Source organism: Phyllobates terribilis, unplaced genomic scaffold, assembly GCF_046119375.1.
Source record: "Phyllobates terribilis strain yellow unplaced genomic scaffold, ASM4611937v1 Scaffold_12__6_contigs__length_324123572, whole genome shotgun sequence".
NCBI lineage: Eukaryota > Metazoa > Chordata > Amphibia > Anura > Dendrobatidae > Phyllobates > Phyllobates terribilis.
The window spans coordinates 273,761,453-273,789,383 of NW_027362772.1; the positions used below are offsets into that span (position 1 = coordinate 273,761,453).

A 27,931-nucleotide genomic window follows, 5' to 3' on the forward strand; every position below is an offset into this window, starting at 1 on the left:
CCTCACCATATATAAGGCACCTCCTCCAAAATGGAGGTGCCCGAGCAATGTTGTTGCAAAGCCTTCACTCTGCTTCAGCCCTCAGGTCCCGTTACCAGTTACCAGCCAGTCACCTGCCAGATTCCTGCTTGTTACCTGCCAGTCACCTGCCAGATTCCTGCCTGTTACCTGCCAGTCACCTGCCAGATTCCTGCTTGATACCTGCCTGATATCCGCTTACCTGCTTGCAAGCCTGCGGTCCGACGGTCTGCCTTCCGACACCTGTCAGTCTGTCTATGGACCAGCCTGCCCGCTCACCTGGGAGCGCTCACCTGCTACCTGCCTGCTAGCCTACCTGGAGGCTCTGCCGTCACTTGCCGTGACCACCTGCCAGTCCAGAGACTCTTGCCTGCTCACCTGGAAGCGCTCACCTTCTACCTGCCTGCTAGCCTACCTGGAGGCTCTGCCGTCACTTGCTGTGACCACCTGCCCGTCCAGAGACTCTTGCCCGCTCACCTGGGAGCGTCCACCTGCTACCTGTCTGCTAGTCTACCCAGAGACTGTCCCTGTCACTTGCCGTGACTACCTGCCCTTCTACCCAGAGACTGTCCCTGTCACTTGCCGTGACTAACTGCCCTTCTACCCAGAGACTGTCCCTGTCACTTGCCGTGACTACCTGCCCTTCTACCCAGAGACTGTCCCTGTCTCTTGCCGTGACTACCTGCCCGTCTTCCCTGGGAGCCACCCGCTTCCTTACAAGGACCGCCCCCTTGTATAGTTGCTCAGAGGTTCCGCCTCCCAGACCCGTTACAACTATGTTTATCTTCTCTGTGGAGAGTTCGGCTGTGTCTGATTGGCCTCTCCCAACCCCCACAGCTGCACAATCTTCTACAAGTTTCTTACTCTGCAGTGACATTTTAGAACATCACTACAGAGTAAAGTGTGGACTGCCTGGATGTTTAGAGTCAATGGGTAGTCTAGAAGTGATTAAAGAACCAGTTATCACCAAATAACTGCTACCTAGCCAATACCTGAGAAAATATGCAACATCTCAATCCGATTAAGCAATCTCCAGTAGGTGTCCATAGAGGGTACATTTACTGCAGAATTTAAAGGACCAGCTGTGAGTATTTTGGTACCAGAATCCACAGAAAACCATCAGCGTTTTTGTGGGCTTCATGCCTTGATTATTTAAAGCTGTTTTGGAAGCACAAAATAAAATGTACACAATAATAAGCAAATGGATTTACAGCTATAGCCGCCCTTGATGTTTGAATCAGCTAATGCCCTGAGAATGTGCTCACTGAATCTGTCCTTACTAGAGATGAGCATTGTTCTACTCGAACTGTTCGCCAATCTCAAATTCGAGCTGTTTTGGGTGGTGTTCGAGCCGTTCGGCGAACACGAACAATTTGAGAAAAATTCGGCTGTTCGAGGTTATGTTCGATAACTGTTCGTGCACCAAAATCATAACTGGATTTTTTCTCAGTAATGATGAAAATTAATGTTAATACGCAGTTTGAGTGTACAGCGGGGTGGGGGGAGGGGCAGGGGATGGATCTCTGCAGGAACAATGAAGATCTCCATTTTTTTTTCTCTTTCCCGCATTTGCAGTGGGGAGGTGCAATCTCTCAGCCTATCAGCAGCGCACACACGGAGCGAAGTGCTTTTTTTCACACAAGCAAGGGCATGTGTCATTGGCAGTGTATGTCACATGTCCTTGCCCTATAAGACCAAGCCATTTTCCCTGTCGCCACCATTTGCTCACTGCTGCAGCTGCGTGTTAGACGGCACCGCTGTTGCTGTGTGTGCTATACCTTGTTAATTTCAAGCCAATTTTCGCACAAATCTACAGATAGCTTGGGAGTAGGGAATAGTTGTGATTGCAGTCCTTTTAAGGACTAGGTTACACCATTTCCTACGACTTTTATCAGGCAGGTCTGTGCTCTTAAATAGATAGATTGTGGGAGTAAAGACTAATTGTAATTGGAGTCCTTTTCAGGACTAGGTTACATCAGTTCCTATCAGTTTTTGCCAGGCAGGTCTGTGCCAGTGCTGTGCAAGTTTTTTTCACAGCATTTGGCTGAATCTAGCAAAGCTAATCCTTTTTGGCCTATTGCAGAGTGTGTTAGTCAGTGGAGTAGCCTATTTGTGCTGCAAGATATACCACCTGTATATAGAATACCAATTTTTTTACTGCACCTAGTGAAGTAAAATCTTTTGGGCATAGCATCATTCTATTAGTCCATCTATACTGACCTCCATCAGGTTGCAAATTGAATATAATTTTTTTCTGCATCTAGCTCTGAAAAAATATTAGGCTTCTAGCTGTGTGTGGGACTTGTTGTATTAATCCATCTATACAGACCTCCATCAGGTTGCAAACTGAATATATTTTTTTCTGCATCTACCTCTGAAAAAATATTGGGCTTCTAGCTGTGTGTGGGACTTGTTCTATTAATCCATCTATACAGACCTCCATCAGGTTGCAAACTGAATATATTTTTTTCTGCATCTAGCTCTGAAAAAATATTGGGCTTCTAGCTGTGTGTGGGACTTGTTCTATTAATCCATCTATACAGACCTCCATCAGGTTGCAAACTGAATATATTTTTTTTCTGCATCTACCTCTGAAAAAATATTGGGCTTCTTGCTGTGTGTGGGACTTGTTGTATTAGTCCATCTATACTGACCTCCATCAGGTTGCAAACTGAATATATTTTTTTCTGCATCTACCTCTGAAAAAATATTGGGCTTCTAGCTGTGTGTGGGACTTGTTCTATTAATCCATCTATACAGACCTCCATCAGGTTGCAAATTGAATATAATTTTTTTCTGCATCTAACCCAGCCAATAGTTTTGGCCTAATACCACAGTTTGGCCACTCAGCTCTGCTCGGTTCCCATCCATTGTTTTTTTGTGCAAACAACTCCAGAGTTGTGAATTAGTTAACCACCAAAATGAGTGGAAAAAGGCCTGCTGCTGGTGGAAAGGGGAATAGGCGTTTTGGGAAGGGGAAAAAAGGTTGTGTCCGTGGGGTAGGTGTTAAAGCAACAGTAACATCTGCAGAAGAAAGACCATCTTCCAGCCAAACTAAAATGTCTACTTCTTTTAGCGGACAATGTGATAAGATCCCTTTCTTACGGCCACGCCAATCGCTACAAATTCCAGATGAGGCACAAAAACAGCAGGTGCTTCAACGGATATCAAGTGCTCCTTTAAGTGGGCTCTCCTCCACATCAACTTCAACATCACAAATACTCCAGTCCTCAAAGGTGTCACCCCAATCGCACTTGCTTCCTCACAGCTCCCAAATCTCCAGCTGCCCGTCTGAGTATGAGGTAAAACAGATGGTTGAGTCTGCAGAGCTGTTTACTCATACTATAGCCTGGGAATCAGAGGTCGACTCCAGCGCTTCTGTGAATCCAGACGAGGAAATTATCTGCACTGATGCCCAGAATCTTTATGAGTCGGATCCAGGACCAGACGCAGAAGGTTCTGACCATAATGTAGACCCTCATTCCCAAACTGTAACTCCTGTTGGTGGAGACAATGAGGAAGACGATGATAAGACTCAAATACCTGATTGGAGTGACAACTTTAGTTTTTTGTCAGGGCAGGAACAGGTTGCCTCTGAGGACGACGGGTGTGATAACGCACAGGGTGATGATGATGAGGTTGGAGATCCCACTTACTGTCAACCCACAGTCAGCCAAGAGATGAGGTCAGCAGAGGAGGTGGAGGAAGATGCTAGTGACGACGAGGTCAGGTTGCGCCTTCCTGGACAGAGACGCAGTACTGGAAGCACATCAACAACTGCATCCTCAAACACAACTCTGCCTCTCGCCACAAGTCGTGGTGGCTCTTCAGGTCGCATGGGTGCTAAGCCTTGCATAGCCTGGGCATTTTTTCAGATCGATAAAGATGACCCAACTCGTGTTATCTGTAACATTTGTCAGCAAAAGCTAAGTAGAGGCCAAAAAATACATAGTTTGAGTACTTCATGCATGAACCGGCACATGGACATGAAGCATAAGTTGCAGTGGGAAGCTCAGTGTGCTACAATGCGGCCTAGCCGGCCGGGCCAACCACCGTCTGCCATATCTTGTGGATCCGCGGCCTCTTCATCCTCTGTGACTGGGGGGACAGCAGTCACACCTGTTTTGGGGCGCAGACCTGCCACCTCTTTACCCGCAACAGCCAGCGTGATTGGCAGGTCATCATTTTCTTTGGAGGTGGTAACACCAGCTGGTGTTGAGCGCTGTCCGACATCGATAGCACCACCTTTGGATCAAGGCAACCTAACATGTCCGCCTGCATCTTCCTCACAGACCGGCAGTTTGCCGGGGACACCCTTATCAACCCCGTCTAAGCACAATAGCCAGCCCTCGGTCCCTCAGATGTGGACAAGTAAAAGACCATTTCCTCCTAGCCATGAGAAAGCTAAGAGGTTGAATTTCACCATCTGCAAGCTCTTGGCTACAGAAATGCTGCCTTTCCGCCTGGTGGACACAGAGGATTTTCGAGACCTTATGTCCGACGCAGTGCCCCAGTACCAGATGCCCAGTCGGCACTACTTCTCAAAGAAAGGTGTGCCTGCGCTCCACCAGCATGTCGCACACAACATCACCGCTTCATTGAGAAACTCTGTGTGTGACAGGGTGCATTTCACCACAGACACTTGGACGAGTAGGCATGGACAGGGGCGTTACATGTCGCTGACTGGGCACTGGGTAACTATGGTGACAGGATGACAAGGGGCTGCTGTCCAAGTCTTGCCGTCCCCACGAGTTGTGCGTCAATCCTCTTTATGTCAAAGTTCCTCCACTGCTTCTGCCTCCTCAACCTCCTCTCGGTCTTCCACCTGCACCCAAAGCCTGTCTGGTCATGCCACAAGCTTTCTAACTGCGCAGAAGGGATCCTGCACACCTCCTTACTATGCTGGCAGTAGGGCTCAACGTCATCAGGCGGTTTTTACTTTGAAATGTCTGGGAAATGTGAGTCACACAGCTGAGGAGTTGTGGTCAGCTCTGGAGAACCAATTTCATGAATGGTTGTCTCCACTGGACCTGAAACCAGGGAAGGCCGTGTGCGACAATGCTGCAAACCTGGGTGCGGCCCTTCGCCGGGGCAATGTCACACACGTGCCTTGTATGGCTCACGTGTTGAACCTGGTTGTCCAGCAATTTTTAGCCCACTATCCCAGACTAGATGGCCTTCTGCAGAGGGCACGGTCGCTGTGTGCTCACTTCCGCCGTTCGCATCCCGCAGCTCAACGACTTACATCTCTACAGAAGTCATTGGGCCTGCCACTTCACCGGCTAAAATGCGATGTGCCTACCCGGTGGAATTCAACTCTGCACATGTTGCAGCGACTGTAGCAGCACCGACAAGCCCTGGTGCAATACGTTCTGACATATAGCCTGGGCCAACGAGATTCAGAGGTGGGGCAAATCACGCTGGAGGAGTGGTCTCAGATCAGGGACCTATGCACCCTTCTGCACAGTTTTGAAATGGCGACGAAGATGTTTAGTGCTGACGATGCCATTATCAGCATGACTATTCCGGTGATTTACATGCTGGAGCACATGTTAAACAGAATTTGGAGTCAGGTGGTGGCACAAGAGGAGGTGGAGGAAGTAGAGGAGGAGGAGTTGTATGCGGAAGGGCTAACATCTGCAAGGTCCAGACGGTCGGCAGCACCAAGGCGACAGGCATGTGAGGGTGGGGGAGATGGTTTTACCAGGGCGCATGGTAGCAGCCAAACTAGTGAGGAAGGTGCAGGAGCCCAGGAAGAAGTGGAGGACGAACTGATGGAAGACTCATCAGATGAGGGAGACCTTGATCACATTTCTGTTGTGCGAGGTTGGGGGGAGAGGACAGAGGAAGGAAGCATGATTGTTACCTCGCCACCAACACAACAGGGACTTGGTGCTCCTGGATGCGCAACACACATGAGTGCCTTCTTGCTGCACTACCTGCAACATGACCCTCGAATTGTGAGAATTAGAAATAATCCTGACTACTGGGTTGCCACACTGTTAGATCCCCGGTACAAAAGTAAATTTGCAGAAATTATTCCTGCCATAGAAAGGGATGCACGCATGCAGGAGTATCAGCAGAGACTGTTGCAGAATCTTACATGTGCTTTTCCACAAAATACCAGTGGTGCACGTAGTGAATCTCACAGTTCCAACTTGCCAACCGTGGGACCGACAAGTGTTCAGCACTCAAACCGTAACAGAACCACAGTATCTGCTGGTAACATCAATTTTGCGGAATCATTTCACCACTTTTTTAGCCCATCCTTTGCAAGGCCACAGGAGACAAGAAGTCTGACACATAGTCAACGCCTAGAGACGATGGTACAGGAGTATCTCCAAGTAAACATTGAAGCCACGACTGTGTCACTGGACCCTTGCTCTTTTTGGGCTTCCAATCTGGATAAATGGCCGGAGCTAGCCACTTACGCCTTGGAGATCTTGTCATGCCCCGCAGCCAGCGTTCTGTCTGAACGTGTGTTCAGCGCTGCTGGTGGTGTGCTGACAGATAAGCGCACGCGGCTCTCCACTGATAATGTAGACAGACTCACGTTCATAAAGATGAACAAATCATGGATCCGAAACGACTTTTCTACCCCTGTGTCATCCTGGGGAGAGTAAAAGCTTGATGATTGGTTAAAATCACCCTACCAACCGTTTTAAGCTTTCAAATTACTAATCATGTTTATCTGTATCTTGGCTGGAAAATAATTTGGGCTTTGTAGCAGTGTGCAGCACTGATTCTATTAGGCCATCTATAATAAGCTCCACCAGATTTAAAATTACTAATCATGTTTATCTGTATCTTGACTGGAAAATAATTTGGGCTTTGTAGCAGTGTGCAGCACTGATCCTATTAGGCCATCTATACTAAAGCTTCACCAGATTTAAAATTAATAATAATTTTTAGCTGCATCTAGCCCGGAAAATAATTTTGGGGCTCCGAGATGCGCAAGACACATAAGTGCCTTCTTGCTGCACTACCTGCAGCATGACCCTCATATTGTCAGAATTCGAAGAAATCATGACTACTGGGTTGCCACACTCTTAGATCCCCCAAACTTTTCGATCAACCTTTTCATTTTAATAAAGACCAAAAAAATGGTCATTTTTGAAATTATAAGCATTAGCAGGTTGTTAGAAACTGAAATCAAACAGTTTTCAACTCAAAACTTTATTCTAGGTGATGTTACATTTTCACATAGGACCCCTTGTTCGAAAGGAGCTTCTGAACTCTCTCGTCCATTGAATTTGTCAGGTTTTGGATGGTTTCTGCTTCAATTGTTTTGCATGAGGACAGAATACCCTCCCAGAGCTGTTGCTTAGATGTGAACTGCCTCCCGCCATCATAGACACTCCTTTTAATGATGCTCCAAAGGTTCTGAATGGGGTAGAGGTCAGGGGAGCATGGGGGTCACACCATAAGTTTGTCCCCTTTTATGCCCATATCAGCCAGAGATGCAGATGTTTTATGTGCAGCATGAGATGGTGCATTATCATGCAGAAAAATGATCTTGCTGTGAAATACACGGTTCTTCTTCTTGAACCATGGCAGGAAGTGCTGTTTGAGAAAATCCACATACATTATGGAGTTCATCTTTAGCGCCTTCAGGGATCCTAAAGGGGCCGACAATCTCTCTCCCCATGATTCCAGCCCAAAACATTACTCCACCTACTCCTTGTTGGCGCTGTAGCCGTGTTTGCGTGGGGTGTCCATCAACCAGCCATCCTCCACTCCATCCATCTGGACCATCGAGCGCTGCACGGCACTCATCCGTGAACAAAACAGTTTTGAAATCAGTCTTCATGTAATGTTTGGCCCACTGGAGCCGTTTCTGCTTGTGTGAAGTGGATAGAGGAGGTCGACAGGATGGCGTATGCACAGCAAACCTCTGAAGGACCCTGCATCTTGTTGTTCGGGGGACGTTGGAGGCACAAGCAGCTTCAAAAACTTGTCTGCTGCTATGACAAGGCTTTTTTGCCGCTGCTCTTTCAACCTGACGTAATTGCCTGTAGGAAAGAGTCCTCAATTTGCCCTTATCAGCACGCACACGTGTGTACTGTGAATCAGCTACATACTTCTTGATTGCCAAGACACTTCATCCTGATCATCGCACAATGTTGATTGTAGTCATGCCTTGACCTAAACACTCCACAATTTGTTGCTTCTCAGCAGCCGACACATCCTTTTTCTTTCCCATTTTGGCAGAAAATGTAGGCTGCTTAATAATGTGAGACAGCCTTCTTAAGTAGTCTTGCCTTTCATTGGACACACCTGCCAAACTAATTAGCACAGGTGTCTGCAATTGCTTACAGTGATATAAAGAGCCCTGACACACATCACCATCAATGAGTTTAACTGACAAACAAACAAATTCTTCCCTTATCACTCCTAAACACTTTTTGCATAATAATTTGGAACGCAGTGTACATGTGCTTTTCCACAAAACACCAGTGGTTCACGTAGTGAATCTTACAGTTCTAACTTGCCAACCGTGGTCTGTATGGAGTTGTTCAATAAAGGGCCCAAAATTAAGATAACATAGATGGGAGAGGTCTCTATGAATAGGAATTCCTAAGTATTTGATACCCTGTGAGGGCCAGGCAAAGGGAAAGTTGGACTGGATGGAATCCTATATGGATTTGGGGAGGGAGACATCGAGGGCCTCAGACTTCGCTGCATTGATTTTAAAATTTGACCATGTAACAAAGTGATCTATTTCAGCCATAACAGCATGGATGGATATATGTGATTGAGTGATATATACTAGGACATCATCAGCAAATAGAGAGCACTTGTACTCGGTGCCTCCCACCTCAATCCACCTAATATTGGGGTTATGGCGAATTGATGAGAGCAGGTGCTCCGTCACTAGGATGTATAAGAGAGGGGACAGAGGACATCCCTGCCTTGTCCCATTGGTGATTGTGAAAGGTGATGAAAATGTTCTGATGCACCCCCTGGGCCTTGGGACACCCGGAGCCGGACCCTTTTTGGTGGATGCTGGTGGTTGTAGTCTTCGTGGCGGCGACCCGGTTCCGTGGCTCAGGGTGGTCAAACCAGTGGTGGAACTATTTATGTGGTTTTGATGTTTAAATGTCCGACTACGCCACCCGTGGATTGCGGTCAGAGTGAACCGCCGCTGCAGGGCAGACCGCTGAGGCTGGTGTTGTGGGTGCAGCAGAGCGTAGCATAACTCCCCACGGGAGGAGTATAGCCTCAGGGCAGTGTATGCGGAGGATGGGGGTGATGGTGCAGGGCAGCAGCAGTAACGACACGGAGTCAGTGATGCAGTCCAGGGCCTTTACTCACAGTTCTTATTATCCAGACCACGTCTGCAGGTAACGGCTGCCCACGTCGTACTGTGCTCACCAGGTGAGGGGCTCAGACAACTCCCAGATAACTTTGGAGCGCTTCACAGGACCCCCTTTGTGTGTCCTTTGTCTGGCCTTTCTTACCAACCCTTCTGTCCGGCTGCCTCGGGCCTCCTCTTGGTAAACTTGGCGCCAGTTTCCCTGACCCTATGTGGTGCCTTCCTAGCGGGTGTAGCGAGGGGCTGCGCCACATAAAATGTCACAGCCTCCGGTTTCTAGCTGAGGGTTGTTTCCTGCCTCCACTAGTTTCGGGGACCGGTCTCCCCCTTTGGCCTGACCCCTCCACGCAGGTGGATTCGGGCGTGCGGTGGCGACTCGCCCGTCCGCACCCCTGGGATCCCTTCATTCCTCGTTCCTGGAGCCTTCTCCGCTCCTCTTCCTTCCTTCTCCCTCTTCCAGGCCTGGGCCTCTGTTACTAGGCCCGCCTCCGGAGCAGAGCTCATGCAGAGCCCCTGCTCCCTGCCACTTCTGCTCAGACTTCTCTGCACTGAACTAAGATGGTGCCCACCTTTTATACTCCCTTCTCAATGCACCCAGGAACTGCTTCCTCCCTGCTCCTGCACTACAGGGTTCCCCTTCCTCAGTGTTCCCTCCCCCCACTCCAGCCAGGGACAGGGACTGTCGTGCCCATCTCAGAGGCATATTGGTCGCCCTGCCCCACGGCAATGTCGTGTAATGCATGCAGGTGTCGGGTCCTGATCCTCACTCCATCCTTACCTGAGAGTGAGATATCACACCTCTGGGTGAGGTGCAATACCTCTGTAGCAACCGAGCCCTCAGGGTGCTACAGTTCCATTTATCTTCAGCCTAGGTGATGTATTGTGATACAGGGCCGTGATTTTGGCTATAAAAGGGTCCCCTAGACCCCTACCCCAAGCTTTTTAAGAGAATCATATATGGCGTGCCAGGAGACTCTATGGAATGCTTTCTCAGCATCCAACGAGAGTATTTAATTACAAATTTTTAACTGCATCTAGCCCAGGAAATACTTTGTGCCTAGTAGCAGTGTCTGCTAGTCAGCGGATTATCCCGGCTGTTAAGCAAGCTACACCACCTGTAGTTTAGACACTTAATTTTTTCAAAGGAAATGCTTCGGGACCATGGGATACTCAGTGAAGAGCATCAGGAGGTACCCAAGGCATAGGGGCTGGGACTGGCAGTAGGATGCCTTGCAGTGGACAGCCGAGCTCGATCCTTATAAAAGCTTTTTAACTGCAGCAGCTTTAGTGGACGCTACTGGAGCTGGAATTACGCGGCTGCTGGCATGAGACTTGCCCTCCAATAGATCCTTGTAAATGGATTTAAAGTGTATTCATTCAAATTAGAGAGACAATTTAAATTAAAAAGCTTAGAGCTGCCTCCACCACAGGGGGGCTCGCTCGACCCACCAGCGGACAGGCACCAGTATTGGGAGAGGGGGGCTGGCCATCAGGGTTCACCGCGGCTCTGGCACAAACCCGGCGACACGGAGGTGGCACGGGCAGGAGCGGACTGGCCGTGTCGGCTTCTCACTTTTTGGATTTTAGAAGGGCATGACATGCCTATATCTGTGTCTCCCCCTCCTTTTACTCCTCCACCTCTTTTATTTTCGCATGACTATATGTACTTGTCACTTTTCCATGTGTTAGTTATGTCTTCTGAGCAGTTTGTCAGCTTTTGGACACCTTTGAAGGTGTTTTCTATGTGTTTCTATGTGTTTTTGTTTGCCTGCCATTGGTTTTAACGGTGTTCGAAGGTGTTCGACGAACAGTTCGACGAACAGTTCGGCGAACACACGGGTGTTCGACGAACCGAACCGAACTCGAACACTACGGGGGTGGCTCAACACTAGTCCTTACTCAGTCTGACATTACAAGTGATTGTGCTGTATTCAAGGCTATTAAAGTCAAATTAATGGAACAATTGTATCATGTAAGCTTTATTACCCTGTAGGAAAATATCATATTCATAACTATTATTATCTCAGTACAACTTTTACACATGTTTTATTACTGTTTGCTCTTAGATAATCATAATAAAAGCACAACTTGATGTCTACATTACAGCATAAAAGCCCAAATACTTATGTAGACCAATACAGCTGGTTTAGGGTAGAATTATAAGGCTGGTCATGGTCTAGTACCCCAAAATTCTTATTTTATTGTGTCTTCTTGTCTAGATAATAATAACAGTAATAATAATAACAAAAAAATTATAAAAACATTTAAAAAAAAAAGGTCAAAAGGGTAAGTGATTTTTTTTTTATACTGCAATAATATGTAGCTCTTTTAGACTGCACTTGGTCACAGTGGTGACCCACTATTCTCTGTACTATCTGAGCTGTGAAGAAACTCTAGATAAAATGTAGTGAAAAAACTCTTTAAGTACATTTCAGATTGGCGATGGCATGCAGCCTTAAGGGGGTGTGCTGTGGAAGATGTGATTTCCCTGCCTCGTGGGACATTTTTGACCAGAGACTGCCAACTATTGTTCATTTGGAACCCTGCGGAACTAAAGAATGGAGGAAATGTTGCGGGAAGGAAGGATCTAAGACAAACACTGGGTCAGGTGACATCTGTGGTGCAGCTGCCCGATATAAAAGGCCGGAGTGACAAGGCGGGAACAGATTTGGCACTAGGAAGTGAAATCGGCAGAACATATACTAAGAGGAACGCCTTGGCCGGTACGTGCTTGGAGGCTTAGACCAGCGGGGAATCGTGAGCCTGTGAGCCTGTGAGCGGGGTACGGACGTCACCAGTAAAGACCCATGAACCAGACTATGCCAGTCAACACCTGAGGACTAGTCATCATCAGTTTTGGCCCGATAAACGACCGTCGCAAGTCAAGCACCGAAGACCGGGTGTGGACCACAATCCACATGTGGACGTCTGCTTTGGTGGTCGGGAATCACGGGCCAATTGGTCCATTGATTCCAACGCTGATGTACAGTACAGGGTTTGGTGTGGGGCTGTGCAACAGATGGGTTGGCCAGTGTGAATAGTAGAGCATTACTTGATTTTGTTAGAAGGACTTGCGGCTTAGCGTGAAATACCGGTGACTCCGTTAGCGCCCGAATTTAAGCTACCAGTATTGGAGAACCATTTTAGTGGCGTTCTTATTGTAGTGAACATCGCAGATAAAGGAGAGGATTCCTGTTGCAAGTGTTATTGTGTGTTTATTATCATCTAAGCTAATATTGTATTCTCTTAATATCCTGCATTTGCATAATTTGCTTCCTACGAAGTTACCCCCTCCATATATCCGTGTTAAGACAATAAATAGTTAAGTTGGTTACTTCCGCCTTGTCCTTGTCTGCATTGTTGCATCCCAGTAACCTGCTTACACTGCTTCCAGGGCACATTAGTAGCAAACCACTTGAGATACAGCTTTTTTTATGATGCCTCCACCTGTCACTCTAAAAAAATTAAAGTTTAAGTAGAAACGTCTTCTCCTGTTAGCCGAAAGTTCTTAGGATCAGAGAAGAATCAAATGATTTCTCAAAAATAGCGTGAAATGTTCTTTACAAACATGCTGGCCTTTTAATTAAGAGATAATTGCTGCCACGGGGAAGCAATATACATACTGATTATACAACGGTTACGCATAAAACTGTGTATAACGATTGTAAAACCTTGTATCCACATATTCAATAATTCATGTGTCTGAATTAATCAGAATTCACAGCAAGTTACTGACTGAGCTCCAGAACTGAAGTCCTACATATGGTAAGGCTTAACGCTAAAAACGTCAGAAGGAAAATTATACCGAAAAATTGTATAACGCAGTTTTCATGGCTGGAATACAAATAATAAAAAATAAATAATTTGCAGCATGGAATGTAGTAAAAATACCGCTATACTACACTGTATTACTGGTTGGTGGCGTTAGAGCTTGTTTTAGGCAAAGCAGGTATCAGTCTAGGTCTCACGGTTACAAGAATTGTCACTGAGGTTTGGAAGGCAAAGAATAAGTTAAAACCCACCAGAATTATTTAACAGTGCATGTTGGTATAACATGGGCATTGAGTTGAAGCTTTACATTATGAAGAAACTATATAGTATCACATGGGCTGTTTAAGGTAGCCTTATTTGAATGCTGTACTGTATATAATTTTTTGCACTAAATCGTGGTATTACGTGAGCACTGTAATTTGCACCTCAAATGGTATTAATCGGGCTATATATGGCAGTATTTTTCTGAAACTATATACCAATGATATATAAGTTTGTCAGTATTTTGTGTTCTGAAGTTATTAAAAGGGAGTGACAACTTTGGGGACAATTTCTTTTTTATTTAGCTGCATGTATTTTGGCCTAAAAATCATTTTAGCAATTGGGTTTCATTACACATTTTTAATTCTTTTGTGCTTTCCTTTTACAGCCTTTTTGTCTCCTTGCACATTCAACCTTGATGTGGTCTGTGACCATAAATCGACTGAAAGGATCTCAGAAAAAGAGAATCAGATAAAGGAGTTTCAAATAGAGATGAGCAGATAAGGCAAAATTCTATTTGAAATTTGAGAATTTAATGGCTCTTCTTATGCTCTAGGGTCTTTGTACACCCCAGAATATAAAAAATGTGGGATGTAAAAAATAAGAAACTATCCTAATATTCACCTTGTCACTCACCTCTCCGACCCCTTTCGCTGTCACTTGTCCAGTAATCGTACATCTTCAGTTTGCCTCTGCTCTGGAGGGATCTACGCATGTGCATGCAAGGTCATGGCGCACACTCTGACGAAATGACAGCATGAGCTTTTGCGCACTTGCGCAGAATCCTCCCAGGTCTCAGCAAAGAAAATCTCCATCTACTTGTTTAAAAATATGTTTTATCCCATAGAAAGAATCAGCTGTTATCCCATGCTGTCCTGTCTGTATACTCTCTTTTGCTCTCTCCCCTGCCTAGGAGATGTGGTGTGATAAGACAAGGCCATTACACAGTACACAGCAGGGACACATTTCTAAGATTATCTCAGCACAGGAACATTTTATTTAAACATCCAATTATGAACTTATTATTATTCCAAGTTCTATTGATTAAAATTTACTTTGTAAGGCCGGGGTTCCACTAGCATACAGCATCCAATGCAATATGCTAATGACACTCGGCTCCTGCTCTGCTGCGAGCAGGAGCCGAGTGTCAGTGCTCTGTGCAAGAGGATCGGAGCACAGCTGAGGAGGGGATGGAGAATGTAATTTCTCCATCTACTCTGCTGCTGGCAAAGGCGGGAATTGCACTGCACTCGGGTGATATCCAAGTGCAATGTGATGTTTCACACGCACCCATAGACTTATATGGGTGCGTGCGATACGAATCTAGCATGCAATCGCAGCATGGTGTGATTTTTTTTTTTTTTTTTGGTCTCGTCACTATCAGATAGGAGCTGAAAAAAAAAACACCACTGAGCACACCATCATATGATTAAATTGGTACGAAAGCAATCCGATTTTTTATCAGATTGAATTCATCTGATTTAATCACAAGTGAGAGAGATCCCTTAGTGGGAAAATCCATTTAAAAATGTTGCAATGTTTAGCTTTTATGTCTTTTATTTCCTTACACATTGCTGGCTGCTGAATGAGTTAACTGAATACATATCAGTGAGCTCTTTTATCTTTTTCTGAATTCTGTGCTAATGTTTGACTGCAGACCACATTAAAGTGGAACAGAACTTTATGGTCATCATCAAATCAGCTGAGATGAGCTCAGAAAAAGAAGACAGATAAAAGAGTTACAAACTCGCTGACAGATTTTCAGTGAACTTGTAAGAAGGAAGACTTGCCTAGGGACAGGTGCGGAGCTCCGGCGCCGGAACTGCCAGGGTCCTGCCCAGTGTTGCCAGGGGACGGGATTAAGAGTGCATGGGGGACTTCCTGAACAGTGCTGGGGGACAGAGGAGAGGGACGGAAGAGAAGAAGTCAGGTGTCTGGGCTCACGCGAAAGAGACGGTTGTGGAGAGCAGACCAGCAGTTGGGGAGAAACAGTCTAACCTGCCGACAACGAGAGAGAGACGTGCTGCCCTGTCCTCGGTGAAATAGAGACGTGCTGACCTGTCTGCGGTGACGGACGAACGGGTGACACAGCTTGCCGCAAAACAAGAGGCATGCGGTCTGTACCGGGCCTACAGAAAGTGATCGTTCAGTTACCTGCATCACCACAGTTTTCCAGACATCTGACGGTGACCTACAGGTGAGGACGCACCCGGGATTAGTGATCCTAACGCAGTTTGTTGTACGCTGGAGGAGCTAGCTACGGCTCTTAAAGGAGTCGTGACCGCTGTCGTGTGGTCAAAAGGACTGGGGGCCCAGTGGGTGAGACCCGAGACCGCCCACTGCCGCCAGAAGATGGACACCCTCCGGATTGAGTGTCTGAAGACGGACATGGTTATCGCTAAAGGACAGATAAGTGCAAGCCTCCAGTAATCTACCTTCTCTTATTCAGCCAGAACTTTTGTGACTGCGCCGTATTGTTCATCCTTTCCGTGTTATAGTTAAACCACAATCGTTTATTGTCCGATTTTACTGTTTTATTGTTGTGTTACTTAAATTTACACTCCCTGCGTGGAGAAACCAAACCTTGAATTAAACCTCTGCCATACTCTCTGCGTGCCCTGTGCGGCATCCGAGCCTTTTAACATTTGGCGTTGTCGGCAAGATGTCATCACCAGACGCAGTTGCAGGCATGGCAGACCAGGCCAGCGCAACAGCCCCTACAGCTAGCCTACCCCTGGGCGCCATGTTGAATAATCTCCCAAAGTTTACCGGAGACAGCATGATGCTGTGGGATTGGGTAGAACGGGTTAAGAGCATGTTACGGATGCACCCAATGACCCCCGATATGCAAGCAGAGATAGCTTTGCTGGCTTTAGAAGGAGAAGCTTGACAGTTAGTAATGTTTCGTTCCCCAACTGACCGAAATACAGTGGAAAAGGTGGTACGGATCCTAGAAGAAATGCATGGGGACCCTGCTAATGTGGCAGAGTTAAGGATGCGACTGTTCCAACAGGTACAAAGGGAGGGGGAGAATGTGACCCAATGTGTCAACGCCCTACAGAGTGTGTACACTTACATCACTAGGAAAACAAACCTAGAAGACGTGGGAATGGGGCCCCCGGACGTAGTACTTAGGGACCAGTTCGTAGCCGGCCTCAGAGATGCGCAGCTGAGACAGGCCTTGCGAGAGCGCTTGCGCACCAACCCGCGTATAACATTTCTGGAAGCAGGGGCAGAGGCCCGCGTGAGGGAACAGGGGATAGGGGTAGTGACCCTGGCAGGGATGGTCTGGGGCAATGCAGTGCCCCCGTTGCCCACGGCCGAACCAGAATGGGCCCGAGAGATGCGGCGGGAGATCCAAGAAATGCGAGAAGAGTGGTACAATATTCGAGTGGCTCAATCAGTGAGAACCGGAACAGTTGACCCGAGACCCCCAGGCGAAGTAAAGGACGAGCCCGGACCCTGGGCTGGAGCAGAGCCCAATCGGGTGGTCCGACGACCCCCTGCAGACAGGGGACCAACGTGTTGGAATTGTGGGGGCATGGGGCATTACGCCAGGAGCTGTGCCAGTCGAGGAAGGCCTCTGTCCCGGCAGCCGTTAAACTGATGGGCACTGGGTGTGAGGGACGCAACCCGGAGCGGAGGAAGGCAGTGAGTCCCGAAGACTAAATATCCATGAGCCCGACAGTATGGGCCAAGCTTGGCGGACAGGCGGTTCACTGCTTGATCGACACGGGATCTCAAGTGACCACCATGGGAGAAACTTATTTCCGTCAGCGGTACCCAGAGATGGTACGAAATGAAGGGGGTCCCTTGATAAAGCTCACAGCCGCTAACCAATTGCACATTCCGGTCACAGGAGTAGTGTGGTTACGCATCCGGGTGTGCGGACAAGAGGTGGTAAGAAAAGGAGTCATCCTGACAGGCGGAGATGCCGGCCCAGGACCACCAGTGACCCTGGGTATGAATGTTCTGAAGGAAATCGGGCAGATCCTGATTAGGGAACCACGAGAGCTCACGCTAGGGTGGTGGAACCCTAGAGCCCCTCAAAGGAAGGCCCTCCAGCAGCTGATCAGGGTTGCCCAGGCGCAAGAGACCTCAAGTGGGGGAAAAGTTCTGGGAAAGGTGATAATACCAACACCCTCACCTTACCACCAGGACAGACAGTCCTCACTTTGCCCATCCGAGCCTGCACCCCACTAGAAGGGGTAGAGATTCAGATCGAGTCAACCACCGTGGACAAGGTGCCTCCGGGTCTATTGGTAGCGCGGACCTTGGCTACCGTCCATAAGAGAAACGTGGTAGTACGATGTGTGAACCTGAATCCGAGTGAGCTCATTCTTCCCACCAGGACCGAAATAGCCCAGATCCTGGGGATGCCAGAATAGCCGGAACCGCCAGATGCGATACAATTGTCAGCCGTAAGGGGGGATCCCTGGACCCTGGCGATCACCGTACGATCGGGGTCTCCTCGACCTCAGACTAAGGATGGTCAAAGGATCCTAGAACAGATGCGTGCTGATTTGACAGGGCTCACGACGGAACGGGTGCACCAGGTTGAAGAGATGCTGGGACGGTACCAGGACGTCTTTGCCCGACATGAGGACGACTTCGGATGTACCGATGCCATCACCCATGAGATCCCTACGGGAAATGCTGCTCCGGTACGGGAACGGTATAGACAGATACCCCCGCAAATGTACCAGGAGGGGAAGGAAATGCTGGCCCATATGATACAGAACGGGGTGACTCGGGAAAGCCAGAGTCCGTGAGCGGCTCCAATCGTCCTGGTCAGGAAGAAGGATGGAACCCTACGATTCTGTGTGGACTACAGGCGGCTAAATGCTTGCACCGTAAGAGACTCATACTCTTTACCCAGGATCGAGGAGTTTCTATCCGCCCTAGGCAAGGCAAAATACTTCTCCTCCCTGGATCTGGCCAGCTGATACTGGCAAGTGCCAGTGGCTGAACACGACCGTGCCAAGACAGCATTCGTGTTGCCCATGGGACTCTTCGAGTTTAATCGGATGCCTTTTGGCCTAACCAACACTCCCGGGACCTTTCAACGCTTGATGGAGAGATGTTTAGGCGATCTGAACTTTGAGGCCACACTGATCTACCTCGATAACATCATCGTCTATGCGTCTACCTTCCAGGAACATCTACGATGACTGGGGCAAGTCTTGAGTCGCCTTCGAAATCACGGCCTGAAGGTGAAACCACAAAAATGTGTATTCCGCAAGCAGGTTGAGTACCTCGGGCACACGGTGTCCGGTGAAGGAGTCAGGCCCACTCGGGAGAAAGTGGCCGCCATGCAAGAGTGGCCCACCCCAAAGACTGTAACGGACATGCTGGCCTTACTAGGACTCGCAGGGTATTACCGCAGATTTGTGAAAAATTTCACGCACATCGCTAATCCGCTACTGGAGCTCCTTCAAGGGATACCTGCAGGCTTGAAAAATCAAACAGTGAAATGGGGAAGAGAACAGGAGGAGGCCTTCATGGTCTTGAAGACTGCCCTGACAGAAGCTCCCATACTGGCCTACGTGGACTTTTCTCAGCCCTTCGTTCTTCACACCGATGGAAGTCTCCTTGGTCTAGGGGCCGTGCTATCGCAGGAGCAGGAGGGGAGAGAGCGGGTGATAGCATATGCGAGTCGCTCCCTCCGAGACTCGGAGAAGAACCCAGACAGCTACAGCTCCTTTAAACTGGAATTGTTGGCCCCAGTGTGGGCAATGACAGAAAAGTTCGCGGAATACTTGTCGGGGTCTGAAGTGTTGGTGAAGAGAGACAACAACCCGTTGGCTCATCTGGAGAACGCAAAGTTGGGAGCCCTGGAACATCGATGGGTGGCTCGCATGGCTCGGTACCGGTATAAGATCACCTACCGGCCTAGGGCTGAAAACACGCATGCTGATGCCCTCTCCAGGGTGACCCATGAGCACCCCGACCGTGACCAAGACGAAGAACTAAAGGCCGAACAGGTGCCCAGCTTCCGGAGGGTTGGCAGCCCGTTGTCCGCTACACAGGGACAGATCGGGGAAGTGAAAGAAGGACACATGTTGGGGCGGTCCAGGGACGAGTGGGTAAGGATACAGCAAATGGATGGAGAGATTGCGCGGTTGCGACAGTGGGTGGCTTTGAAACAAGTCCCTAACCGCGAAGAAAGGGGGACCCTGATGCCAGAGGGGCTGAAGATGCTGCGCCAGTGGGAGAGACTGAGCCTGCAGGACGGCTTGTTGTACAGACGGGTCCAGTTGGTATGGGAGTTCGGCCCCACTTGGCAAGTAGTGGTTCCAGAGAGTGTGATCGGGACACTGGCCAAGGAAGCACACGAGTGGGGAGCACACTTTAGAACCAAAAAGACATTCCAGTGGCTGCAGAGACTGGTGTACCACCCCCAGCTAAGAGTTGCAGTGGAGAACGTCTGCCAGAAGTGCCGGAGTTGTGAGTTGGTGAAAACCCCAGAGCAGCGGGCCCCCGTCCAGACCATTGTGACGGCTGCGCCCTTAGAGGTGTTGATGATCGACTACCTGACCATCGGGCCGGCGCATCTCGGGTATGGACATTGCCTGGTTATGACCGACCACTTCACGAAATTTGCGGTGGTAACTCCGACCAGGGATCAGACAGCTGAATCTGGATAGCCCAGGCTATCTGTCGGGACTTCATCAGGGTCTATGGCTGTCCGAAGAGATTTCACTCCGATCAAGGAGGTTGTTTCCAAGGACGGGTGATGGAGGAGCAGCACCGGCTATACAAGATCAAGAAGTCTAGGACCACCCCTTACCATCTGCAAGGGAATGGGTCCTGTGTGAACGCTTCAACAGAACTTTGATCCAGATGCTTCGAACCTTGGAAGAAGATCGGAAGGTACGCTGGCCGGAGTTTGTGGCCGAGCTGGTGTGCGTCTATAATAACCGGGTACATAGTGCCACAGGGTTCACCCCCTACACACTGCTGTTCGGACAAAAGGGTAGGGAGATCACCGAGCTTGAACTAGATACCGTGGAGGACAGGCCCCGGACGGGCCCATCTACCTGGGTCCGGGAGCATCGGCACCGGTTGCAGACTCTTTGGAGGTTGGTGCAGCAGAAGTTTAAGGAACATAGGCACCATGAAACGCCACTTCTTCGGGGGACAGCCCTTAAGTCGGGAGAACGGGTGTTGGTACGGGTCAAGAGACCCCGGGGCAAGCTGAGTAGACGGTGGGAGTCGACCCCGTATCGAGTGAAACGGAGAGTTAATCCTGAAGGACCGGTGTATGAGGTTCAGCCTGAGGGGGAAGAAGCAGCACCAACTAGATTCGTTCATTGAAGCATGTTACGGCCCTGTTTGTCTAGCGATGAGGAAAAGAAGGAAGAACTCAGCACACGGACGAGAGATCCCACACCCAGTGCGCCCGTCTATGATGATGAGGAGGAAGAGACGATAGTGGCTGCGATCCCCAGTCTCACATCGCGCACAGCTTCCCACACGAGAGAGGAGGGCCCACCGCTCCGTCAGGCTGGGCCGGGCGAAGTTCTGAACCCCAGCGACTCTCAAGTACCCTGTGCTCCAACTGCGTTATGCAGGTCCGAACGATCCACGGCTGGTGTGCCGCCTATCCGCTACAATCAGGATCAGTTCATCTGGCAACATATCATCCAAGAGGTCAGAGTGTGTGAGCACCTGGTGAAAAAACTCTCGCCCGTGGAATGGCGAGCTCAAAGGGAGTGGGAGTGTAAGAAGGAAGACTTGCCTAGGGACAGGTGCGGAGCTCCGGCACCGGAACTGCCAGGGTCCTGCCCAGTGTTGACAGGGGATGGGATTAAGAGTTCATGGGGGACTTCCTGGACAGTGCTGGGGGACAGAGGAGAGGGACGGAAGAGAAGAAGTCAGGTGTTTGGGCTCGCGTGAAAGAGACAGTTGGTTGTGGAGAGCAGACCGGCAGTTGGGGAGAAACAGTCTGACCTGCCGACAACGAGAGAGAGACGTGCTGCCCTGTCCTCCGTGAAATAGAGACGTGCTGACCTGTCTGCGGTGATGGACGAACGGGTGACACAGCTTGCCGCAAAACAAGAGGCGTGCGGTCTGTACCGGGCCTACAGAAAGTGATCGTTCAGTTACCTGCATCACCACAGTTTTCCAGACATCTGACGGTGACCTACAGGTGAGGACGCACCCGGGATTAGTGATCCTAACGCAGTTTGTTGTACGCCGGAGGAGCTTGCTACGGCTCTTAAAGGAGTCGTGACCGCTGACGTGTGGTCAAAAGGACTGGGGGCCCAGTGGGTGAGACCCGAGACCGCCCACTGCCGCCAGAAAACGGACACCCTCCGGAGTGAGTGTGTGAAGACGGACGTAGTTATCGCTAAAGGGCAGATAAGTGCAAGCCACCAGTAATCTACCTTCTCTTATTCAGCCTGAACTTTTGGGACTGCGCCGTATTGTCCATCCTTTCCGTGTTATAGTTAAACCACAATTGTTTATTGTCCGATTTTACTGTTTTATTGCTGTGTTACTTAAATTTACACTCCCTGCGTGGAGAAACCAAATCTTGAATTAAACCTCTGCCATACTCTCTGCGTGCTGTGTGCGGCATCCGAGCCTTTTAACAGACTCATCCAGCAGCCAGCAATGTACCATGAAACATAAAGCCTGTAAAAGCCAACTTTTTAATGAAACTCAATTGCAAAAATGATATTTAGCCCTAAATACAACGCACATGCATTTCAGAAAAAAAAATATCCATATCCTTTATGATAAGCTGTAGATTTCTAACTGAATTACTTTTTTTTAGGTTTCTAGAACTGCAGTTTAGGAAATGAGTTAAGACATAAGGAATTAATACCCAAAAGCATGCTTTCTAAAAGCTAATTGTAGTTCACCAAGTGTTATAATATATTGTTGGCTCCATATTAATCTTCTACACGTCAGTGACTTTTCTGATCTATTCTCATTTATTGCTATATAGTCTAAATGAATGGAATGGAAATCCCAAATGTAATAATGCTACAAAGTACAATATATAGAAATCAAATAAGGGGCACACTAAAAAGAATGAAGAAAGGAATAAATATAAAAAAATGAACATAACGTACTGGTCTAAAATATAGAGACTTATAATAGGTTTATTGGGCATCTTAGATACGTAATATACATGAAATATATGTAGTTTACAGGGGAATGAACACATGTCCCATATAAACAGCTGTATGTTGTATTCCCTGTGCTTGTTAGGTGAAGAATGAACATGAAACATAAGTAGGTACAGTAATAGAAGAATGAACATTCCCCAACTAACAAGCACAGAAAATACAATATACACCTGTTTATATGGGACATGTGTTCATTCCCCTATAATCTACATATATACCATGTTCATTCTTCACCTAACAAGCACAGGGAATACAACATACAGCTGTTTATATGGGACATGTGCTCATTCCCCTGTAATCTACAAATATTCCATGCTCATTCTCCACCTAACAAGCACAGGGAATACAATATACACCTATTTATATGGGACATGTGTTCTTTCCCCTGTAATCTACAGTACATATATTCCATGTTCATTCCCCACCTAACAAGCACAGGGAATACAATATACAGCTGTTTATGGATATGTGTTTGTTACCATGTAATCTACAAATATTCCATGTTCATTCCCCACCTAACAAGCACAGGGAATACAATATACAGCTGTTTATGGATATGTGTTCATTCCCCTGTAATCTACAAATATTCCATGTTCATTCCATGTCTTAGATGCCGAAGAAACCTATTATATCTCAATCTATTTTTTGGATCAATAAGTTAATATGTTCATTCTTTTTATTTATTCCTTTTCTTCATTCTTTTTAGTACATATTATCAAATAAGCAGTTTTCTTTATGTCTATAGTTGAACTATCTATAGAGCTCAGTTGGTTTCATTGGACTTGTGTTTCTTCTTTTTCATCTAAGACTTTGACAATGTTTCCTTGGAAGTGATGGAGCTGCCTGTGTCGGCAGTGATCTTTGCATGTACTGAGTTAATACCGGTTCTACAATTCTTATTTCTGGGTTACTTTGTCTATGCAGGATAAGTTTCACATGGATTTATTGTGAAATACTTGGATACATACAGCAGGAACCTGGATTTGATTGCATTGCACGCTGTGCACAACTGTGGTGAAAATCACATTTGCCATTAGGCAGAAGAAGTATTTTTGCAGATTACAGAAGCAAAATTGCAAGTTTAATTCGTATCTACAGGACTAATTGAAGTTTAAAATGACGCACTTTTATTCTTTTCTTCTTCTCATAGATTCATACTGAAATATATCAATGCAGGAACTGTCAGGTGCTGACACAATACAAGAATCATTGGCACTTGATATGTCAGTACCAAATAATAAGGTATTCCTTAAAGGAGATCTGTCCCCAGCTTAAAGAATACAAGCTGCATATATTATTAATTAGATCTCTTACACTTAAGGAAGAGGTGTACTTATTATTTAAATCCGTGACAGAATGGCTGTAAAATAATTTGCTTGATATTAAAATAATAATTTTATGAGTTCCAGGGATTCATAAAATGCTTATTTTTATGGAAGGATTATACAGACATTCTGGCATGGGTTTCCAAAATAAGTACACCAGCCTCATCAGGTCTAAAATAATCTATTTAATAATGTATGCAGAAAGCATTGTGAAATCTGGTGACAGATCCACTTTAAAATGTACCTTTCAGAAGCTGTAAATGTGTCATTTTTTTAATCTGGATTTAAATGTCTCTGTTCTCCTGAGTCTAGAATTATTCTTTTTTTAGTTCCTGAGTCTTTCTGCTCCTGAGATAAAGCCCCATCTTTCTTGTATGTGTGTCTAGACTTTCCATACATCTGGGTGTGGTGTTCACAAAAATGCTTATTGCAAACAGTTGATGACCACGCCCACTTGGCTAAAAAAAGAGTAGATTTATATAGAGGGAAGAGGGACCATATGTTAGGAACAGCGAGTCACAGAAACAAAAGAAAAACAGCTCCCGACTGAGGAAAACAGCAGTATTTACTCCAGGTATAAAAGTTGAATTTTTATGCTATGTGACGGATCGTCTTTAATGTCTTGTTTCATATGTTTAGTTGGACTATAGGATATCCTTATATAAGAAAAAAAAACACTGGAGTGTGGCCAAGTTTTTCTACTGTTTTAGAAGAAAAATCAAATGAGGTCTTCCCCACCCCTCCCAGCCTCAATCTACTTCTTTAAGGGCTAGTCCCTGCTGTTTCCTTGTGAGCTGTCATTGTACGATGTGCACAGTGATATGTGCACAATCACAGCGTACACTCTGTTGTCGGCTCAGCTTAGTAGCCAATCGGCAACATGTTATCCGGCTTGCAGGAGACCAGTCACTTTCAGGCGTGGCTCGTTACTACTGATTTGAGCTGACAAGAGAGTGTGTGCTGTGATTGTGCACAGTGAGCAGGAACACAGCAGGGACTAGCCCGGTCTGGAAACACTAATGACGCTTTGTTTCAGGGAGGGGGCAGGGGTTGCTGCAATGACCACAGACTCTGTCCATTATGACACTTCTTTTGAGTAACCCAGCATGCACTGGGATTCTCAAAGCATCATCACACAAGAAGTGGGAAAAAATAAACTAGCAGTTAGTATAGTTAGAAAATGATAGGGAATTTTTAATGCAAGAATATTAGAAAATCTCATATATTATGGCAGTAAATAGAGAGGGATTTACAATGAAACTTATTTTAACTTCTTACCATCCCCTTTAACTTGACCATTTTCATTCTTGTGATGTTTAAAGGGTTTTCCGGTCCAAATCAATAAGTCTACAGTCCCATCCAGTGGTTGTGGCCTCGCTACATACACTTGTACAGCTGGACGGGCTTTGGCCAGGAGTATATATAAATCATATATACCCTCCGGTCCTGGCTCAAAAACCGGTGAATCCCCGCAGCGCACAGAGCATGCACTGGGGGGATTCATAAGTCTGCAGTCACACAGAGTGACTGTAGACTTATCAATTTGGACCGGACAACCCTTTTAAATATTCAGTGTCTGAAAATCTCATCCCTTTCGGTTGATTATGAGGAGCGGAGGGTCCGGAGAGGTGAGAGGTAAGGTAAGTATAAAGATTTTTTTTATTTTTTATATCTTACGTGTTTTTTTGCTCGGGGCTTGGAGAGAACTCAAAGCATAATAAGGAACATTAAACTTGTGGAGAATAACTTCCGCGAATCTAGTTTCCCAGGAATAAAAAGTTTGAACAAAGGAAGTAAAATTTTGCTTGAGCTTCTCATCTCTAACAGAGATACTGAGCACGGAAATAACCATTTTTGATACAAATGTATAAAAATAATTTAAATTAAAAAACAATAAAAAAATAAAAGTTGACTTATGTTAATAATTTCCCCATATTTGTTTTTCTTGAAGCAACTCACAAAAGTTGCTCTTGACTATGTCACCATGGTCATAAGTGTTCCTTTTTATAGCATATGCTCATCATATAGAGTCACCATTGTCAAACCAGAAGAGCAATCTCTCCCAATGTCTCTTACCTGTCAATGCTGATGGCACAGAGATTAAGGATACTTGCCGTACACATCATAACATCAAGGGTGACAAAGATATCACAGTGGATACGACTAAACCTCCACTCGCCAACCACCTAAGAAGCAGAAAGAGACGGGAGAACAGAAAATCAATAGTGCAGATGACTATCTGATGGAAGAGAATTAAAGCTCCGAGAGGCTGAAAACCAGAAAGACCGTAATAGGCTTATACAGTACATTCATACCGGCAGCAGATGTGTGTGAAGATAACGAAGGAGATAGCTCGCTATAAATGGACTTTTATTATGTGACATGAAAACAACCTGCTGTAAGACGAAGGGCAAAAGGGTTGAGGTTACACGTTCCCATGAAATTTTTTTGAAGACGATAAAAGCTTAACTTCTCAAATAAAAAGTATCTTAAATTAAATTGATTTTCTGGTTCTCTGTAAAAAATCGTAGCTGTTATTTTTCTTATGAAGCTCACTTCTAGGAATATTTTGTGCCCTTTTTTTTTACTGTTCAGATGTCGTAGATGTCTTGAAGTTGAAACATATTGAGGCCTCGTATAGAAGAAAAAGCCATTACATCTTTTGGTGTTTTTTTCACCAAAACTTTGAAAAATTTTCAATTTGCTCAAAAATGTTGGCTTTTTGCCAAAAATTGGAATGAGTTCGGCTTCACACATCGGTTGTTTTACGGTTCAAGTATGATGCTGAAATCAAGTGCAAATGTATGCCTGATAATTAGGAGGTGTATGTTGGGGGAGAATCCAGTCTGTAGCAAGGTGCATCAAATTTATAAGGAGGTAGGTCCTTCATAATAAATTTGATGCACATCTTTTGCGCCAAAAATTAATTGTACTCCAGCTATGAGTTGCTGTAGGTTTCGGTTACAATGTTCATCATTTTTTAATTGTACATGTAGTGTAATGGTTATGTGGGGATAGGCCACAATCCTTTTGTGTCCCATCATTGTTCTAAAAATAACACTTGAGCCAAATTTTGAGACTTTTTTGATGCCAGAAAACTGACTTGACTTGTAGGCTCTAATTGTACTGATGTTTGGCTCCTCTGTGAGGTGTCATATTCTTCCTTAGGACCCTTTTTATACTGCATTCTTTCCCACGTTTTAGTGGTCCCAGTGGGCCTTAGGTCCGAACCCCCTGCAAAACGGGATTCGGGAGTATGCAAAGACTTTCAGGCGTATACGCCTACTGGAGGTCAACACCCAAACAGTCTACTACGTCTGGGTTTCCGCCTCCAGTAGGCGTATACACCCCAAAAATGATGCATGACAGAGCACACAGTGACTTATTGGATGTGAATAGAATTTGACATTTAAGGACATTTATTATGCTCTTAAACGTGTCTATACTCCAGAGTGCAATATACATGGGGTTAAAAATCAATAAATCAATAAATGTAATACTCATCTGCTCCCTGCCCTCACCTTTTCTTTTTTGCATTCCTCTATATCAATAGGACAAGCAAATTTCTAAAATCTTTAACCATACCTTTTCCCTTCATTCATTTTCTTTCCTAACCCTCCATTGAACTCTATGAACATATGACTTTCTTTATCCACACTATCAGGGACGTAACGATCACAGAGAGTGTAACCGTGACCGGGCCCATGCGAGAGGGGACCCCATCGACGCTAACAGCTATTTCAGCTGGATGTGCATCCAAGGACACACATTCATCTGAAATGTATTCTACTGCACTATATGCCGCCGGCCAATCAGAGGCTGGTTGATGACGCCAGGATGTAAACATTATTACAGGAAAGGGGCACAGGATGGGGGACATTATTACAGGAAAGGGGCACAGGATGGGGGACATTATTACAGGAAAGGGGCACAGGATGGGGGACATTATTACAGGAAAGGGGCACAGGATGGGGGACATTATTACAGGAAAGGGGCACAGGATGGGGGACATTATTACAGGATTTGGGACACTGTTACATGAGAGAGCGAACACGTATGTCTTTACAAGATCTATGCAAATTGTCTCTTCAGAGAGGAAG

General features: G+C 46.5%; 1 protein-coding gene across 4 annotated transcripts in view; it reads right to left on the reverse strand.

The window, feature by feature from the left end:
- The window catches only part of DRD2 (dopamine receptor D2), a 497,224-nt gene that overhangs the window by 76,424 nt on the left and 392,869 nt on the right, over nucleotides 1-27,931 (reverse strand). For all 4 annotated transcript variants that reach the window (XM_073656997.1, XM_073656995.1, XM_073656996.1 and 1 more), the window contains one exon: nucleotides 25,908-26,017. In XM_073656997.1, the coding sequence (XP_073513098.1) occupies nucleotides 25,908-26,017 (110 nt within the window). The remainder of the gene's footprint in view (nucleotides 1-25,907; nucleotides 26,018-27,931) is intronic.